This window comes from Festucalex cinctus, chromosome 5 (assembly GCF_051991245.1).
Source record: "Festucalex cinctus isolate MCC-2025b chromosome 5, RoL_Fcin_1.0, whole genome shotgun sequence".
NCBI classification, from domain to species: domain Eukaryota; kingdom Metazoa; phylum Chordata; class Actinopteri; order Syngnathiformes; family Syngnathidae; genus Festucalex; species Festucalex cinctus.
Genome location: NC_135415.1, coordinates 20,262,313 through 20,283,679, shown reverse-complemented (window position 1 = coordinate 20,283,679; position 21,367 = coordinate 20,262,313). Strand labels below are relative to the sequence as shown.

Sequence of the window (21,367 nt, the reverse complement as noted above, 5' to 3'; positions counted from 1 at the left end):
TTTGAATTTTATGTGCAAATGAAAATCTGTCCTGATTCCCACGCAAGTTCCAATGTGGGTGGTGGTAATTGTTGTCAATTTATCACCTAAATGTTTCTGTATCCCCGGCATGTACCAAATTTCCAAAACCATCTTTTCATTCCTTTTTATGCTTGTGGATGAGCAAGCACCAATTTAGAGCATTTCCCCCGGTGTGCCATGTTGCATTATACCATGAAAGGCTGGTGGGCTGCTAGTCAGGCTTGTTTTTGGTAGCCATTTTTCAAATTAGTGTTAACTTTATTTTATTTGAATAGAATGTAGATTATTTCACCCTCTAAATTAGAAAACCGTGTCTCTTCAGATGAATGAATTTGCACGCATTCTTGGCTGTGCAGCTGCGTCAAAGCCCTCTGGCACAGATGCGCAATGTGGAGGCCATGAACAAAATGTGTAGGGAAATGACTCACCGCATCAAGACCTGATTGGGGCTAATTGTGAAAATTTTAAGGTCTCTAATGTGACATGATCAGGATGATCCTCACGGTTTACTCTCAGGCAAGTTGACTCGATGTTGCAGTCTGCGTCACAGGCACGTCCGAGCACTGACTTTGTCTGGATACTTTGGGCCATGTTCTCCTGTTCATGTGTACGTTTTTTACGTGCCTGACTTGCAAACTTTCAAGGTACACCAATGCTCCTGTAATGACTTCTTACACACCTGCCCCGCGTAACTGGTTAAAGTGCAAGCAAGGACTAAGGAGGCGTGACTCATTGAAGTCTGATGGTGGCTGTAATTTACGGACAGGGGACTTTTCCTGAGACATTTGATTGCCATAGAAATCCATTTGGAAATTACGTCACACTTTCAATGTGAAATTAACTGCCACAGCAGATATGGAAGTTATCGACGCACTACTGATGATGTGCCAGTCATAAGCCATACTGCGCTTTTGACTGAATGTTCTGGTGACAGGAGTGAACGTGCCTACTGCTCCAACACACTTCGTTGAAGAGTATAAAAAAAAAATCTGATTAACTAAATCTAATCAAAGTAATTTAATCAGATTACTTTGCTTATGACATCAATATAAAAGAGGGTATGTCTGCCGTTCTATAGATCTGCCACCGTCCCGCATGTTTCAGTAAGTGTTGAAATATACATTGAAATCTTTCTCGTCACGGCAGTACTGTATTGTTCAATTATTCAGCCTTTCTTCGCTCTTTTTAGATTTCTTCTGCCTTATTAATAAATGTTGAGAAACATCTGTCAAAACTGGCAGTTGAAATAGGGATAGAGATCAATTTTATTCCATAGGGAATTTTAAAATTTTGGTTCACCTGACATGATTAAATTCTAATGACATTAACCTTATCATTGGAAACTTATTGTTTAGTTGGACGACAAAATGTGTCAAGAATCACAATTGTTATTTTTTATTTTTTTTCATGTTTTACTTCAAGCTTTTGATGTACTCACAGACTACTATCGGTTTTCGGTACTGCTGTTTTGTTTTTTTGTTTTTTTCAGGTTTCAATTTTCTGTACTTACAGAGTACGATGGGAATGTTCCACCCAAGAAATAAAGATTTACAGTATATATATTTTTTATTGTCTTCGTTAAATTACATGACATGGTTTCACTTGAAGACTTCATTGAATATCCCTGTTTACGGTCTGTGTCCAGGGTGACAGGAAGTGTCTCCACAATATCGATCAGAATCATCTTTTGGAGTGTGCGGATATACCACTTTTCTAGGATTTCCTCACATAAGCAGAAAGTTAGAATTGACTATTGTATCAAATGAACCCTCAGCGAAACATGTTACATCCTGACTCCAAACATCTCTGTTTTGTTGGCCTTCTAAAATGTGTCTGGATTCCTCTGATTGATTTATTTCATTGCATACTTGTTTGGGGATCATGACTCACATGGCCTCGCATGATGGGCGGGGTGGACCGACTTATAAATACAAGAAACCTTGATTAATAGCTTGATTATACGTGCTGTCAAATGTGAAATAAATATGAAGCAAGGAAGCTCAAATTCAAATTGATTGACTTCTCCCCAAACATGTGGTGGACATGAGTTGAATGTTTCATTTGCTAGATGACTATTCAGTAGTTTGTTAACTTGGGTGCATGGAGCATGCCACGAAGTACGCTGCCAAGTAAATAGAATACTGCTGCATGTTGTACCATGCACAACTTTTGAAAACAGATTCATGCAGAATCTTGCCTGCCCTGCTCAGTCTTCCAATCATAGCAAACATTAGCATGATTTTGAATAGCAGGAGGTTCCTGAAAATCGCTGGTGCAAGCAAACAGATCATTTGTTAAGTTTGAGGGTAATTCGTCACAATGACAGGCGACTTATGATGACCATGGAATTGGTGTCTAAACCTTGTCGATTCCAGTTCATGGCTTTCACCTTTTTACTGAAAGTTGGTCTGGAATCTGGAATCGTCAGTCTGTCATTTTTATTTTAGCCACGCTTCCATCATCACTCCGACACCACTATTTTAGGACCGACAGACAGCGATGGGCATTCCGTCAGTAGTTTGGTCTGTCAGTCTGTCAATAGGTGGGTTTCGGTCCACCTATATTTATATTAAAATTTTCAGGAATTGAAAAAGAAACTGAATGGAAACACCAGAAATTCGAGAAAAAAAAAAAGAAGTCCCAAAATTTGCACAAAAAAAAAATGTTACGCTTGGAGAGGGTGAATTTGGAAGCGTATCGAAAAAAAAGGAAAATACACATTTTGGCTATGAAAACAGCATTTGCGAATTACAAAACCGGATATAGGTCGCACGCTTTGACCGATACTACATCACACGCACGTTTGTAGTCACAATAAATAGCGGATGATGAAGTAAGATATGTTTGGTAGACGAAGAAACACAATTCTTTTAAAATTTATTAAAGAAAAAAAACCATAATGCAATTTTAGATCGCTTTCTTGAGGGTTCTCAACAGTTCTCAATGTAACGGCACACTTCACTTACATGTGTGAGGGAAGCCAACAAGACAAACTACTTCCATTCAAAAACATTCCCACCCGGAACTCCCCATCGTCCCAACATTCTGTGGGTGAATTATGTACACCTTATTACATCATCTCGCGGCGTCTGTTCGCAAAAGAAGAACGGATGGAAACGGGCATAAGTGGCATGTCCGTTTTGCGCATTTTCACCAAATTCACTTGTTTATTTATTTATTTATTTTTTATATATATAAATTTGGATGGAAACCTGACTAATATGACGATTGACAAAACGGGTGTTGGCTCGTGAAGGACTGACGGACAGTCTGTCAATAGTGATGAATGCCCACCTCTGGAAAATCTGATACAGATTATTTCTTTTGCCATTTGCATTTTTTTGTTCACAAACAGTGTCTCAGAGAATGGGAGACAACGTAAAACTGGTTCATTGCAGTAGCCGAAACGTTTACAAAGATCACCACCTTCACCCACTCCGGTTGGATTCGACTCCCCGTGTAATGTGTGCGTTCTTCTCCATGGAGAGCGCAGAAGGTGTAATGAGGCAGTCCGTCTTGGGCAAACTGCGCTGGACACGGTCCAAGACGGAAGCGGCTCGTCAACCACTGTCCTCCGTCATATTTGTGCACATGGTGAACTTGCAGGTCCTGGCACACGTTGGGTGGTGGCTGTGCTGCATGACTCATGTGGCGCCCAGTGTCTGAAAGTTTCGTCAAACGTCTGGCACATGGCGTGTGTGTCATCGGGGCCGGTGACGTCCGTGGCTCTAAATTCTCCGCCGCTCGCTGATTGGATGCGCAGCGGATGAGGCACAGGTGAGGACCAATCAATGGACCTTTTGAAGGAAACAGCACAGCGTGAGCAACTCTGTCACCAAATGTCTCGAAGTTACTTGTTAAGATCATCCTTATTATACCTTGCACTTGCGTCACTACTCATGGGAAATGTTGATTTGATTATTGCCAGCTCACTCACAGTTTGGAAGAAAGTGAAAGTTGCAGATTAGTCACTGCCAAACACGTGGATGCATTTTCGTTTTTGAATTATTGGAGAGGAATTAGATCTTGATGTTAATTGCATCCATCTTTGCTGTTAATTGGTTCATTTTCCGTAACCTTTTCATATCCTCAATCAAACAAATATCAAGGTTATGTTGCAAACTTGTGACCAAATGTTAGTTTGAATTTGCAGAAAATGTAAGGAATTTTTTCAGTGAGTCGTCAGTGAATTAATATTGAATGGTTATTATGTGGGTTTTTTCCTGCTTAAAAATCACAAGTGTTTGATAATGATCAATCCTCATCAATGTCCTTATCATGGACCACTTAACCTCATTCGGGTGGCAGATGAGCTGGAATCTATCCCATTTGACTTGAGGGTAGACCCTGGACTGATTGTCAGGCCATCCATAGGACACATTCACCCCTATGGACAATTTAGAGTCGTAAGTGAACCTAACGTTAAGGTTTTGAGAATGTGGGAGAAAAGTAGGGTAATCCGAGAAACCCACGCAAGCACGGTGAGAACATGCGTTGATAATGATTCGAAAGCCAACAGAAACTAAACGTCCTGTTCTTTTACATCGTTCTCATCTAAACGTCCCCTGAGCAGTCCCGGTGGGGCTTGTGTGCTCACCACAGTTGCTGCAACTTCTGTAAACACTTTGGATCAAAGTGATGCTTGGTGTTGCACTTTATGTAACTGCCGGCGTTGACCTTTGCTCTGTCTCATGCTTCATCACAGGTCAGCACTTAATCGTCATTAGAGATAGCGTCTTAGTCCCCCACGTAAAGGATTGCTGCATTCCTGTCAACTGATTCAGCAGATGTCTCCTTCATTCACTGCTTTTCTTCTGCCTTGTGAGACTTGAGCAACGTTGCACTTTTTTTTGCCTTTCTTTCTGCAGAATATTGATTAAGAAAAGTTCCAAAAAGGGCGCCTTGCCAGTCCCGTAAAGATGAGATCATTGTGCAGTGTCACCAATTCTTTATCTACCAGACAGCCAAAGTTTGGGAGTAATGAAAATGAGTGCAGTCAGGGATGTTTTATTAAATTTTGTTACATTACCGTCGTAGCCTGTCTACATGAAGATGAAATGTGCTCTCAACTTGCTCAGCTGCAGAATTTTTACTGGAGAATCCCCCTCATGGACTGCCCTTTATAGCCACTCGTGCCCTCTGTCTCAGTTTGCTTACTTGCACTAATGAAGACCAAACTACTGCATTAAATCGATTGAAACCAGAATGTACCATGTTTGAGTTTGGACTAGCTTTTCTATTGGAAACTCAATTTCTCGTGCATGTGTACACTTCTATCGATTGAGTACCGGTATTTGGAGCTGCCTTTCTGTGTATTGTGCTATCTCTGTGGCTTAACTTAAATTCACAAAAAAGAAAAGGGAGCCAAGTAGGAGTCATGTTGGTAAAGACAGGGAAATATGTTCATGCTCTATCATCTTTTATAAAGTCACTAGTGGAAGAAAAATATCTGTTAAAAAAGTGGTCACACCAAAAAGGCTTAGCCTCATTCACAGTTGAATTAGATACACAAATAGTAGAGCAATGCTTTGCTAGTACATTATTTTGTAATTGTCGACTCCCATTGTCCAAATTAAGCAAGATAAACACAAGACAAGGACGCATCTGTTGAGGAAGGACGCATCTCTACTTGCCTAAATAATGTATATGACTGATGTGTTATAGTAATGGGTCGATGAGAACGGGTCTCAAATAAGCCTCGGCTTCTACCCGTCAGCCCTTCTTTCGGATGTCAATGTTGCAAATGATGTGATGTGATTGATGTAAGCTTGTAATGTGTCCGAAGGGAAAAAATGAATAAGCCAAACCAAAAAAATAAATAAACGCACCCTCAGAAAATGTATTATTAATATTAATAGTACTGTATTGTAACTGAGTGGAAAGAAATAGTTCCATCTGTTTAATCATGCTTTATTTAGTCAAGACAGAATGTGCATACACATAATTAGATTAAATAGTGGCCTGATCAATAGGTGATGTTTTCAAAAACAATACAAAATCAAAGCTCGTCATCAGAATTTGTTTATTACATTTAGGGACTCAACTTTTTTTGTTTGTTTGTTTGAAATTCTCTGCCTACTGAGTGCCACGGCAATTTATGTTATTTTTTTTAATCAGACATTCCCGCTCCTACAAGATTTACAGAGCTGTAAAGTTTGCCGCTATGCTTGTAAGCAGCAAGAAGGCTTTTTTTTTTTTTCCCCCCTTATCAAACCAAACTTCATCATCACCACCTACCATAGTGAAGGCAGGCATCGTTTGGCCAGAGACTAAATTGCACTCAATTGGTTAGGGATGGCCTGTTATCACATTCTGCTGGTATCTTAACCTTGAACCAAAATATTGCCGTTTCGTACTCCAGCTCTCAAATGTATTAGTTAGATTTTTTTTTTTCAATCTTTTGAACACAATCTATATTATTTTTTAAACATTTGCTGCATTAGTAAATGTAAAAGGAAAATAAATACAATACCTTAAAACCACTGCATGTGGAGCTTCACAGAAATGTGAAACAGGGAGAGAACGAGCTACCAACAGCTGGATATCCCGAAATTTTTGTGAGTAGCAGTTGATTTAAATGAATCAGGTGACTGTGTGCATCTAATTGTAGTTGGTCACTGTGCTGTGCTATACTGAGTGATGGGGCTTAAATGATAAGATAGCAGACAGGCAAAAAGGACCGGGGGGGTAAGGTGGTGTGATTTTTAACACCGCGGCTCGCTTGACCTTGACAATGGAGCCTCAGAGCATGAGCAGGGTAGCGTTGCATCTCCCTCTTTTGTCTCCATTTGCTTTCCTCTTAACGCGCTTGTCGGCGGGCACTTCGTGCTGCTGCCACTGCTGCGGCAGCTAAAACGCACCGCCGCATCTCTGCTGTCGCACATCCCCCCCCACGCGCTCGCCCCACCCTCCCCCCTACCTTACCTCACGTCTGCTCTGTTTCCAGACAAGCGGGTTTAAAAAGTCAACTGCGTATTGAGCCGTCTAGACTGAAGTTGGTCAGCAAGCAGCCCTCCCCACCCCCGACTTGTGATTTGCTGGCTACAGTGGAAAAACGGATGAGGAGCAGGTGACCTTGCTGCGCTCTGTCCTTCACTTTTGGCTCGATGGCCGCAATATATAAACGTATTGACAACGATGCAGAGAGGCTTTTTTGTCTACGTTGACCTGCATCGGCGCTGCCATGACCACCTGGAACATACTTCCATAGCCGGTAGCCATAGAAACAGAAATACAACATGTCACTCACCCTGTTGCGTGTGACATAATAGAGGTAAACGTTGCAGGCTTAGAGCGATATTGAGTTCATGTGTGTTAAACTGCTCGTTTGAAGAATTGACACAGAATTGTGTGTCACAACTTCCTTACCGAATCATCAATTTCTCAACGCTACCGACAGATGATGGCACTACAGTGGTAAGCTTTTGCCTCTTTCACACATAGATCCAGCAAAATTGCCGAAAGGTTGGGATATTGCGGCCGAATTATTATCAAACAGTTGATAGAGGTGTGGGAATTCATCTCTTTCAATGTTGCACTTTTGTTATGGGTCTGATTCCATGTCCATGCAGTTTATACAGAACAGTGACATGGGGAAAAGGTAGAAAATGTCTTTTACAGGCAGTAAAAGGTGGTTGGGTTCCGTCTTAAAAAAAACAACAACAAAAAAACGGTTGAACATGTTCGAGGTCCACGTGGGTAAGATGAGCATTTGTGATATAGAGAGACTGCATACTGTACAAAACAATGTTTTCATTGTGTTACTCCTCCCATGCACTTGTTAACATGAGCAACTGTAACTACAGTGTATTTATTTAGACTAAACACATGTACTGTATAATCAATCTGCTTTCATGAAGTACAGAAAATAATATTTCCTTTTGAGAGGCTAAAATCTGAGGATTTGGACAGTCAATATAGTTGTCAATTAACTTTGACACCCCTAAGGCACACATTAAATGATGAAGCACGATATAGTGGGGTAACACATGGTAAGGGTTTGTTGTGTTTTTGACAGAAATGCAGTCCATTAGCCTTCGCGGCAGCTGACACAAAAAGAAAAAAAATGATTTGAGTAAAAAATGGTAAGGTTTAATGTTGTTTTTCCAAAATATGTTCATTGAGATTTTTTTTTTGTTAAAGGTTTGCCATGTCTTGCTTGTTCCAGCTAATCACGTCCATTCAAACCTCAATCACCTCTGATGCTGATTGATCTCGATTCTTTACCTCTCCTGCATCTTTGTCTTTCCGCAGCCCTCCCACTCATCTTCATCTCCGCTTTCTTTCTTTTTTCCCACCCATACAGCCTTTCATCCTCGGGCTGGTGGTCCACCCCTCTGGGAGGTTAAGGGGCATTTTGGGTGAGAAGGCTGTCGGCAGGTTGTGCGGGCACGTCGCTTGCCTTTTCCCACAGCTCACGTCAAATGTTGCTGAACCCTGACCTCAGCGGGTCCTCTCAAAATCAGGGAGGAACGGAATTCAGCCAGCCAGACCCTATTCAAAAGTGGACTCTCCATTGGAGGCAAAAAAAAAAAAAAAGAATCCCATCCAATTGTGGCCCGTGCCCTCCCTTTTGTGCGCTGTTCAAGCAAGGTCGGACGACTGGCCGCCGCTCGCCGGGACAAGACTTCCGAAAAGCCTATTCAGCATTTGATTTGACCCCTGGTTCCATTGCTGACTCACAGGGATCAAACACTGGGAACCTTTTGGCGATCTATTGAAACAAACCTTTTTAAGCAAACTGTCCAATAGTCTGTGGTCATGTTGTGCCAACGTTCAGTCAATGTTCAACTTAAGTGGCATCTCTATTGTGTCGTTCACTTTTGATTGCCACTTGTTAGTCTTCACTTTGGATGCATGTGTGTTGGGTTCATGATTTGCAGTAGTTTGAAAATAGTCGTTAGTGTCAAGTCTCAATTGGCTCTATGTGGATTCTTTGGAAGTCTTTTAAAATAGCCGGGATCAGTTTCTGCAATGGGTAACAGCGCTTTAAAATTAACACAATTCCGAGACAACATCAGCTGTCACTTTTGCTGCTCGCAAAGCCCAAGTAAGGAAGCTACTAAACAAGGCCAAGGCTCTTGCAACAACTGCACACTATTTGTCGATTGAGCACAATTTCAACTAGGGCTGCAACTAACAACTATTTTAATCAGCGCTGGAAAACAATTACATTTTTTAATCAGATTAATCATGTCTTAAAATTTTGATTCATTACGAATTTTTTCAGTCCTCAACATTTTTTTTATCCACTGCAGCCACTCTTTATCTTAATTTTCTAATCAGTTAATTACTTGCATAATATTATATATTATATATAATATTTTAACATGAACAAATATTCTGAATGTCATACACAAACATTGATTAAATTCTTTACTTTAATGCATGTAGTTATGTTTATTGCTCAAACACAACCTGTGCTACCTTTAAAATAGTCATCCGCTGTCAAAATAAAGAATCATCTGTGGACAGAATTAATAGTGTGATTAATCTGCGATACTACATGATGAATGCGATAATTTTTCGTGATTAATTAATCAGTTAACACTTTCTCTTTGACAGCACTAATTTTTAACTTTTATTAATCTCAGTCAAACAGGACATTATTTCGAATTGGTAGTCCAGAAACATCAATTATGATTCAGTTACTGGATGTAACATGTCAGAAAATAAGCAAAAATGTTGGTTTATTTTGATTCAGTGTTCAAAGATTCAAACAAAATCAGTCTGCTTTCATGGAGGACCACATAAATAATATTTACGGTTGAGAAGCTGAAATGGAGCTGAATGAAGAAGCATGTGGACAATTAAACTTAAAAAAAAAAAAAAAAGTAAACAATTAACCGACTATCAAAAATGATGACTTGTCAAGTAATAATTTCACCTCTAGTTTAAACAAAGTGAAAGACTGAAAAGATTGCGTTTATGATTTTGAAACGTGAATATGCATGTAGAAAACATTTTTCAAGATGACGACTTATGTGCGCTCGTTTGTGTTTTTGCCTTTGTGAAAGCTTGTGCAGACCCCAACGTGATGCATGTTTTAAATCTTTTGCAGAAGGCCACCACTTTGATTGTAATGCCGCGTGCTGTGAGCGAAAGTGGGGGGGGGGGGGGGCTGCTACAGCTTTCAAGCTGGTCAACTGTCAGGACTAGTGCATGAAAGGGGGCCTCAGAGTGAAAGGGGGGCTGAGGGTCTTACTAGGGGGTCCTGCAGAAGGGAGGGTGGAGGGGTAGCTTGTGATGGACCGCCCGGACTCGGAGGACCCTCTGTGTGGGCTGTGACAGCGCGGCAGGCCTCCTCGCAAGAAACTGAGAGGAAAGTGGGAGGGGCTGCTTGTTGGTTGTTGGCACGTCGGGCCCCTGCAGCGTGGCACACGGGCAAGATGCCAGCTCACCCGCCCGAGAACCAAAGACCAGATGTTCTTTGTCAGGGTGCCATTGGGCCTTTACCAAATGGAGTTACTGTAAAGTTGTAATAAGCCGAACGGCGACCACGCTTCCACCTCTGCACACACTTAATCCTTACTGGCTTTTCTTCACATGGAGCAGGTCAACCCCCGGTGACGGGGCCACAGCTCCGCCACTCAACCTGACAATTACTTTCTAGCCCACATGAGAGGATTGTAGCCTAACTGATTGTTCACTTCCAGTCCACTTTGAACGCACATCTTGCATGGCTGCATGGAAAGGACATTATCGCCACGCTTACGACCAGTAGCATTGTTGCATGGAGCACACCGAATGGGTCAGTGAGTCTATCTCAGATTTACTGCACCTCTGAGGGATGGCTCTGATCTGGCACTGGCCACTCAGCTTTGAAGAGAATCGTACCATCAGCCGGTCACTTTGAACACGCAACCGGGGAGACCCCTGCTCCCACCGCAGTGGAAGAGGACAATAAATCTTAATGCAGCTAAGCTTTGCGCTGTGACGTTGGAGACCCGCATCTTTATGCGATACTAGCATGACGCCGGTGGCCCTTATAGTTCAACAACTGTGGCTTGGTTCCAGGGTGGCCTCGGCACTTTCACTTGGCGGTTGGGCCTGGGTCCAGTAAACTATAAGATGAAGTTTTTCTGCCCTTCTGTTACTTCCCCATTTGCAAGTGCATACTTCAGATATATGGCTAGTGTAGTTAACGTGTTTGTATCTAAGACTTGTTGAATTTTTATATACAGTATTCAGAATTTGGGGGTGTTCCGGGTGTCTGGGTCGGCTCGCCGACCGGTGTCCGCTCGGGTGGCTTGGGGGTGGCCTTGGTGCTGCCGCGGCCTGGGGATTCCGGGGGGGGGGGGGGGGGGGGGGGGGGGGGTGCTCGCTTTGCTGGACCGCGGTTGACGGCTTCTTTCTTTGGTGGTGGTCCTTATGCATGCCAGATCCGTCGCACCAGCATCTACTGAAACTCAACAGAAGTACCCTCTCCCTCCCACAGCCCCTTGAATCAGTTGGTGCTGGTGTCTGTGGTTCTCACTTTGCTTTATCTATCCTTCCCTCCTTCCTCTCTTTAGTTTTTCCTCTGGTCACTTGAGATCTTAATTTATTAGAAGTATGAGGTTTCTGGGGTTGGCATAAGACTCCGGTTTTGTAACCACGCAGGAGGGGTCTTGTTGGTGCTGGACTTCACTTTGATGGATTGGATGTACTGGCTTCTATTGATCTCACTCTGCCTTATCGATCCTTCCCTCCTTCCTCTCTTTAGTTTTTCCTCTGGGCTCTTGAGATCTCGCTAAATTTGCTGGAATTTAGAGGCTTCCGGGGTTGGCGTAAGACTTTGATTTTGTAATCATGGGGAAGGCAGGAAGTGTTTGGTCGGTGCTGGATGTCACTTTGATTTACCTTTCTTTTCTCTTTATTTCTTTTTTTTTTCTGACCTTTTCTCTGGTCTCCTGACCATTTAAATCTCACGACTCTGGCAAGATTCTGAAGTACCTGGTTAAGGCGAAGGGTAATGGGATATTTATAAGGTTTTAGGTGAATGAATGAGTATAAATTTATAAGTATTTGCACGCACGCACACGCACGCACGCACGCAAACGCACACACGCAAACGCACGCACGCACGCAACGCACGCACGCAAACGCACGCACGCAAACGCACGCACACATACACACACACAAAAAAAAAAAAAAAAAAAAGAAAAGAGCAATGATGACAAGACGTTGAATCGGTAAGACTACCGAATGAACAATTCTGAGCTCTTCAAAAAAAAAAAAAAAAAAAAAAAAAAAAAAAAAAAAAAGGAAGTGCCTACCTCTGGATAGTACGTCACATGTACATATTGTGGTCACAAAAAAATGCCAGCATTCGATAAAGTAAGGGGGATGAAGAAATTGAAATATTTCTGGAATTACTAATAGAAGCAAATATTTATTCCACTCTCGATGGAGAACGACGCGGTGGTCTCCTTATCTCCGACAGTATTCTGAACATAAACAGTCTACGTTGCCATCTCCTTTTCACGATGGCTCGGAATGCAGTGAACACTTTCACAGTCATGACCACAGTTCTTCCAAACCAGAAAGCTTGACCAGTAATCTGTCCGTGATCACTTTTGTTGACAGTCAGCCAAGTGACGCTCTCCTACGACGTCATCTCATTGACTTTGTTTTACGTCGGGTCAGGCTGAGGTCCGGTTATCGCCTCAAAACACAGCGTGCCTTGCATCAACGAGTTTCATTTACTGGCCAGTGGGCTGTTTCATTTGACACCTCCCGCAGATTGTGGTGCAATGTTTGTTTTTTTTCCCACTGACCTCCCAAGCACTCCCCTTGTAGGGATCTGCAGGCTTTCTCATGTCTTGTAGACTCTTGAGGTAAGCCGGAAAAGCAAACAAAGGCCATACCTATTATATGGTAAGTAGATCTCGTGTTACAGGACCATTTCAACACCGTCGCCAGTGTGGGCCACTTTCCAGGTGACTGATATCTTGGCGGGGGGGCCGACATGTCAAGGGACGGGGTAATTGATTGTCTTGATATTTGAGTATGCCACTTTCTCGAGTTCATAGAAGTCCTATTTCTTCCTCTGAGAGACAGAGACCCCACATCTTCATATTTAAAGGTGCCTGTTCCATTTACAAAGTTTTGACTAAATCAAAAGAATACGGTGTTTCAAGATGCGCTCTGGCAGCGTTTCCATCCTCCCTATAGGTCTGTTCTGCACACATGATCCGAAGTAGCGTTTGAACAAAGGATGTTATTTTTGTTGAAGAGAGCCCCTGCTGAAGGTTACCCAAATGAAAACCTCAAGGCTGAAATCAAGTCGTCTCTCCAATGAGTTTATTGAGTAAAGCTCCCCTTGCTCTACAGAGCAGTTTTGATGTTGCCTGCAGGAAAGTTAGCGTCTGAAGAATAGCGTATTGCTTTGAGTCAGCCTTTTTTATCAGCTTCTCTCGTCTTTTTGGCTTGTTTTTATTTCTTCACCAAAGGCTAAAAGGCAAAATGTTCTCAAGTGAACATTTCCTGTTCTTTCTTTTTTATGATCCTATTACTTAAACAGGAAGAGTAATATTAGTATTATTCAGTATTATTGAATTTAATTTAGATTTGTTTCTCAGACTTCAGGGACCTCGGGCAAATAAATGCAATAGCCAGACTCAACAAAGAATAGCTGTCCTACATAAGAAATCCAGAGTTTACAGTGTGGGCCATTAAAGGTTATTCTTCGATACAGATCTGCTGCAGGAGTGCGTCTTGCAGACCTACATGTGCTCCATCTGTCTTTGCTCTTATCCCCTGCAAGAACGATCGACTTGAATATGTGAGCGTATCATAAGATACCTCTAACAAAGTAGGTTGCCTTGTTGGAAAATCCCATACATGTTAATTTAGTCTACTTCCGCCTTTGGTCCTGCAATTACACCCATGAGAAAGACACTAATTAGAGGAAATACTGCCATTGATAAGAACAACAATCATTTTACATCCAGTAGAACCATTGGTGCGAAAGGCAGGCATGCACATTCTGGTTTCTTTTTGCTTTTCAGTCTCGCTCTTGCGGTCTGCTTCCATCGCGTGTCTAGGTGGCCAGGAGGCACCGACTGGCACAAGGCGGCAGCCAAGCCTATTTATCCTGACAGGATATCCTCTTCACTTGACATGAGTCTACTCGCGAGCATCACATGTAGCGTTTCTGGCACGGGCCACCGAGAAGCCAGGTGCCATGCGTGGCCATCAGTGCTCTAAGCTGCCGCGACTCCATTTGCCAGGGCTGCAGCTTATGCACAGCTGACTAAATGTACAGCGACTTCCTGCGCACACTGGGTCAGTGTTGCCTCGTATCTCGTGTGTATAGTGAATAGAGGACAAGTATGTGTTCAAACGTGAAATTAATGTAACCTGAAGTTTTATATAGCGGGAACGCGCCGTCGTCATAGACTTTTGTAAACGTACCAACTATGGTGTTTTCTTGCTGTAGCGAGACAGAAAGCTACTGGCGGCCATCTTACATTGCCACTTAATAAAGTTGCCCAACTTGAATGTATTGATTTCTCTATGGCTTTTCCAGGTTATTGTCTGTCTCTACGGCGAAAATGCCACATGTAGCATACGGTTGTACCATTAAGTCTGAGAAAAGTGCAATATGTACATTTCATCGCTAAGAATATGATTAACTCTTTGAATACCAGCCATTTTAGTTGGAGCAACCCCCTTCAATACCAGACGTTTTACTGTACTTTGACTGATCTTGGAAGGCCCACAGAATAACAGTTTATATAAAAATAAATAATTGGCTGGTATGACTGCAGCTATGCCGCAGCATCCAACTGGTAATATTTAGATGGTTAGTACGGTCACTTGCAAAAGTCTATCTTCAAATATAACAAATGCACCCCCGTCTGAGAAGGGATACACTAACGCGAGTTGAGGAACAGCCTTAAATACGTCTGCTTAGACGATAAGACCAAGACAAGCGGTGGTTGATCAATCACTTCTTTATTTTGAGAATGAACATAGAAGCATCCAATAAGCAATTCTCTCAAGTAAGCATACACTCGCGGTCCTCTTCCTCCAAGGACAATGGGGGTAGAGTGAGTGTGCAGCAACTGAAAAAAATATCGATGATGTCATTGATTAATCGAAGCTGGCGCAACTATCATCAACTTAGCGTTGATTACAAAAAAATAAGAAGTCATTCAACCCCTAGTTGTACTTGTAGTAGTAGTAAATATTTGTATGAAAAAACTTGAGGTATGTGCCGTGTGACCACGTATTCTTACAACAAATGTCATATCATGCTACCCTTTTATAGTGAAGCGTGTGGTCATCTGTTTGGTAGCTCTTGCCAAAAACAGCCCCTTGGCGTACGTTCAATGTATAATTGCAAATGTTAGTTATAAATGACAATACTTTATTATAAAGTTAGTTAGTTAACTAACTAACTAACTTTCGTTTTGGCTGGTGTCTTGAAACAAATATGGTCTAAGAGCACCGTGCATCAAGCGCAAGTCAAAGCTCACATTTTGTTGCGCTTTTCTGAGTCTAGATTCCAACACCAAAAATGCAACCGATACAGGTGATTTTATATTTTGTTTGTTGACACCCTTCCTTGCGCACGTATGTATAAGCTGCTTTCTCTCCTATCTATAGGTGGTGTGTATGACCTAGAAGACGCTAGACTGGATGACCCAATGGTCATTCTAGGAGCCATCTGGCAACGGTGTACTTGTGGCTTACCCTTCCCGTTAACACACGCAATTCCTTAAGCAACCATAAGTGCGCTTAGGAAGACTTAATCTTAAAGAAACGGGTTCGGGCCACGCTGTTGGCAAGCCGGCGTGGATGCGACCAGCCGTTAGGTCACTGGGTTCCTACAGCCTCATAACACTAAAGAGGTTTGGAGGCCACCTGTTGTTGCTCGGACTAAAACCTCTGGATTGAGCTGATCACGAGAACTGTCTTAGACAAAGGCCTGTCGAGCACCATTCAAGGACACTTGAGAATAATTCGTGGCCATAGCAGAATTATTTAATCACGATTTCAATGTTGATTTCTCTCAATCTTTAAATGGACACCAACATGAAAAATCAACTTTTGGGAGCTTTTAGCCGTGTTGAAGTGCAAATTCCTCAGCAAAAACATGACAGAAGTAGTGTTTTCGCCCCTCTATGAGAAATTCTAGCTCATTCTGCTCTCCAAGCACCAGCCCCTCCCAACCTGATAAAACGAGTGAGTGCTCACTTTATGACATCATAAAGTGCGGTCCCACCCCCGCACCGCCTCTGCGGACTAAACCCACGCCCACTTTCTCTGAGCCCACCATGGGATAGTGACAAAAGTAGCCAGTAAACATTCTGTCCACATTTATTCAAAGCAATCAATTATATTTCACATTTGCAATGCCAAAATGCTGTTTTAAAATCCCACAAACCTTCTAGCTGACACTTAAACTACAAGTAACACTTGTTGAACCTAACTGAATAAATAATATAGTGGTTAGTGTGCTTGCTCTGTAACTAGCAAGTCACGGGTTAGAAACCAGCCCAGTTTTTTTTTTCCTCCTCCTCCACGATTTCATGCGTCCATTTTGTTTCAAATGTTTATTGAAGAATTGGCTTGCGTCAAGTTGCGTGGCGTATTCAGAGTGCTTCAAACGCAGAGCTCCAACAGCAGACATGCACGGGGAGAAGCAGGCTTCTACTGAACCGGGCGGGCATTTTACTTCCGTGTTACAAAACTAACCAGCAAAACACCTAATATTTTATTTTTAAAAATTATATCGCCATGGTGTCAAAGATAAGATGTAACCATTATATGCCTATAGTTAACTTTTGGAAGGGCTTAAAATACCGTGGTGTAATCCCTTTCAAATGTTATAATGGAAGAAAAAATGATTGACAAGTTCCCGACGTTGTGAAAGTACCCTGAATGCACCATGTTGCTTGTAGTGTTTGCAGCTGACACACCAGGTGGAGTTTACTGAAAACTGAAAACTAAACACAACAAAGAGAGTTACACATATTGTATATATAAATACAAAGCATTGTTTTTAAAACATCGCTAGCGCTAATACTAAAGTCAATGTAATGTCCCATTGAAATGCTAACAGGAAATTAGCATCAACTTCAGGCCTGAAATTCCTTCAAAAATAATGACTATTCAGGTAGATAGATAGATTCCACCCAAAATGATATTGCACGTATTTATGTTTTCTTTGGTGAATAGATGGTGCTTGAGAAGTTTTTAAAGTGTCCAGAGAAGCAGCTAGCGCAGGGTAATAGGTAATAATAAGAGCAGTATCAATACAACTTTACTGCCTAATCTTTGCTCTCATGTTCTTTCTGTACTGGCAGAACATAATTCAACTGGTGTGCTTGATCAGAGATGTCGTCTGCCAACGCTAAAGAAGGCAGCTGCCCTTTTGTGAATTGTGGAAAGAAGAGCGAGAGAAGCTTGAGCCTGTCTCCACTTGCGCGCGCACACAACACTGCAGGCCTTTTGACTGTCAGCCAGTGCAGGGCTCACAGTCTTCCAGAAGAGGGCCTTGGTACAGGCAAGACAGGCAGCCAGACAGGCAGCCAGCCGCATCGTCTGCAGTCTCGGTCTGGGGCTACTGCCTGCGCCGAGGCGGCTCACGTTACCCAGACGGATTTGTTAACACTGTTTGGGTCCGCTCGGCTTTCTATCCGGGCCCCCGAGCCAAACGCGGCTGAGGTGACTTAATCTGTCATTAAACTCACATTACACCCGGACAGAGACTCGGCTCAGGGGGGGCAGACACGGCGCTCGCTCTCCCGCTCGCTGGCATGGCTGGCTGCATTTGAGCAGGCACAAGACCCCACACCCCCCCACCCGTCTACCCCATCCGTCCTGGGCATGCCACACACCATGGCACAGCTTGACAGCACAACACGCTGCAGGAATAAACAATTTCACTTCAAGGGGGGATTCACTGGCTCTGTCCACGGATCATTTCCACTTGTAGGGCGTTAGAAGAACCATAAATTCAGTCTTTGTATGTTGTGGAAATATGTGCATTTATTTCTAGTCTTTGCTTTTAATAATAGTGCAAATTGTCAATGATTGTTATTCACATGCTGACTAAAACTGGCAAGATATGAAACGGGTAAAAAAAAATAAAAAATGAGGCCAAGATGCAAAACTAACATTAGGGTTGATGATGTGTCAACTGCACCTGTTTTCTTGCTTATTTGTTATTTTGAAAAGAAGAACAAAGATAATCAGTTTGCTGTTTCTCATTTGATATCGTCTTCCTTGCCAGGTGACCTCATGATGCTCGTCTCAAAAACAACACCGTCAGCCAAAGAATTGCATTGATTGCTTCCTTTTTCATCTTTCAAGCTGCCGTCGCTCCTCAAATCACCCGCTTTGGCGTGCTTGTGCAGGAACATGTGCAGACTTGTGAACAACTTCCAATTTGTTAACATTTCAAAAGTGATTTTCCAATAGGATCGACTGGAAGTCATCACTTGCGGGGTCAGACTGTGGCTATCTTAAAAAAAATGGTGAATTTCCAACACCAAGTAAATACAGAGCCAGTACAGTATTGCCAATACCAATATTGATATTGATACTTTTCGAACATGATGGTATATATTAGGGATGAACGAGTACACCACTATCCGTAGCTGTATGCTGAAGGGGCGTGGCCTAAACCGGAAGTGGTTGTGGTTTGATCGGAAATGGGTGGATCATACAAAAATTCGGTAGTATTTTTATTTTTTTTTCAATTTCACTATAAATGGTAACACATTGATATGAATGTGCGGCAGCACTTCCGTCTTCCGATTTATCATATGTGCAGACGTGATAATCATAGTTTGGAAATATTAGGACGAAACTCGCAACATTTTAGATAATATTTAAAACGGAAGTGCTGCCGCACATTCATATGAATTGGTATCGACAATATCGATATTTGGATCGATCCAAAGCCCCATGTCGTAATTGTGTGTGCAGGTGAAGAAGTACTTTGAGCTGGAGCCGCTGGCTCGGGGCAAGCGCTGGATCCTGGAGGGCAGCAGCACGGACCAAATGGACGCCGTGAAGGAAAGCTTCGCCCAGTTCATCAGCCTGCTGGAGGACAAAGACGCAGAGGGCACCAGGATATGACGGCGCTAGCTTGCGCCGAGAGACACGAACGCCGGACGATGACGCGGAAAAGTCCTGCTGGCTATGGATCCACGCCCCCCCTTCTTCAGGACCACTTTCCAGGGGCCTTCAAAACCACGTAGAACCTCGTTGTTATGATGCTCCTCCTGCACCGTGTGTTGAGGTGGGCTTTGTCATCTCTAGCTACACACACACACAAACGCACACACACAAAGTGGAGCCCAGGTCGACTGTAGATAAGTTGAACTCTTCCACTAATTGCTTTTCAGGATGTCCGAGTGGGAAGCGTTGATGTCGTTTCCACTGTACGTGTGTCAATCGTGTCATGTACACAAGTTCCACATCAGCGTGTGACGTCATATCTAACCGGAGCCTTGTAGTGCGATCTCGTGGAGTCGGATGTACAGTTACCACGGCAACGGCGCTGCTAATCACGCGGGCGCCGATACGTATCCAACGCTTTTAGCAATGTGCAGCATATCACGCTCTATCTGGTGTAATTGTTGTTTTTTAAATACATATCGCATCACAAAAAGGAATTTGAGTTTGTCTCTCAAGCCAATGACCAATACGAGTATTTGGGGTGCACTAAAAAGTAGAACCCCACAAAAAGTAGCAGAATAAAGCTGGAATTTTACAAGGGGGGAAAAAAATCACAATAGTTAAGAGAAATAAAATATTATTTTATTTAAAAAAATAAAAATAAAAAATCAGAATTTTTTTTAGATTATTGTATTAAGTTGTAATATTATGAGAATAAAGTCATAAAACAGTTAACAGGAATGAACACCATACACACTAATACTACACAACTAAAACAAAAATTACATTTATAATTTTATGAGAAAAGTGTCCTTATTTTGTAAAGGTAATTTGTAATAATACATAGAATATTATGGAATATTACAAGAATGAAAGCACCATTTTAAGAAAGTAATTAGGAAATGTTGAAGCTTTACAGGAGTAAATCTGCAATATTATGAGGATAATGTAACGAGAAAAAAAATAATTTTACATCAAATCAAAACAGAACAAAGGAATGTTAGCTTGTCATATTTGAAAGTCATCATTTTTTGATAGTGAAGTTGTATTAAGACATGGAATAAAAATTGCTATTTTGCTCCAGCATTAAGTTGTAATGTTACGAGAGGAAAAAGTCAACATTTTACAAGAATAATGTTAAATTAAGATGGTGGAAAATATTGTAATTTTACAAGCACAAGTTGGCAATGTTGCAAGATTAAAGTCAATATTACGAGAATAATATTACGAGGAAAAGATGATGTTGGAGTTGGACCATAACAGACAAAGTGAAAACATCGTTTTATGGGAAAAAAAAGTTTTGTTTAGTGGGAAAAAAATATATATGCCAAGCATAAATTTGCAAAGTTTTACAAGTATATATATATATATATATATATATATATATATATATATATATATATATATATATATATATATATATATATATATATATTAAAAAAAAGTTTTTAGATTGGGAAAAAGTTTCTGTAATATTCCAACTAAATATCAACAGTATGATTTTCTTTTTTTCTTTTTTTCATATATTGCTAGATGTTTTTTTTTTGTTTGTTTTTTAAATTACGATACTTGAGTCATTACATTTGGATTAAAAAAGCTCATAAAAATCAGTACTTGATGATTCACATAATATTGCAACTGTTTCCCCCCTCCAAAAATCTGACTTCAATCCGCTCATCATTTTTATAACGTTTCTTCTCCTTTTTAGTGTGCCTGTCTTTTTTCATAGAATAATTGTGCAGGCCGGATGTATTGACAAAACACACTTGATGTTTTCTATTTTATTTTATTTTTTTTTACTTCCGTGTTTTCGCCTCCCGGCTCACTTGTTGTTGTTTTTGTTGCGCTATTTTGTCCTAATCCGCGCGGGCCGCACGCAGTCTGCTGCCATGGCGGCCCGATACAAAGTCAATCAATCAGCCGCGGCAACAGCTGCATGTGACAAGTCCCTGTCTGACACCCTAATGCCTTCCAACTGTCTGTGAAGACCCCCCTCTGGCCCAGACCCCCACCCCACCCGCACACGCACACCCAAGTGTATTTGTGTTCTGTTTTGCTCGGATCTTCACCTGCCATCCAGTCGGCAAACAACGCGACAACTTTCACTCTTTTTCCATCTTCTTCAGTCTTTTTCTGTTTGTTTACGTCTATTAAATTTGTAAAAATCTCAACTGTTGTGTGCTGCATCTTTGCACTTTATGGAACAACAACCGCATCGTTTAAATGG

The 21,367-nt window shown here is 41.8% G+C and overlaps 1 protein-coding gene across 3 annotated transcripts in view; it reads left to right on the top strand.

Moving 5' to 3' along the window:
• arl15a (ADP-ribosylation factor-like 15a) overlaps window positions 1-20,487 on the top strand; it is an 82,942-nt gene extending 62,455 nt beyond the window's left edge. For 2 of the 3 annotated variants that reach the window (XM_077522411.1, XM_077522410.1), the window contains exon 5: window positions 18,946-20,487. In XM_077522411.1, coding sequence (XP_077378537.1) covers window positions 18,946-19,098 — 153 coding nt within the window. In that variant the 3' untranslated portion in view covers window positions 19,099-20,487. The remainder of the gene's footprint in view (window positions 1-18,945) is intronic. The other variant, XR_013283653.1, reaches the window with a different exon arrangement.
• Window positions 20,488-21,367: the final 880 nt, after the last annotated feature.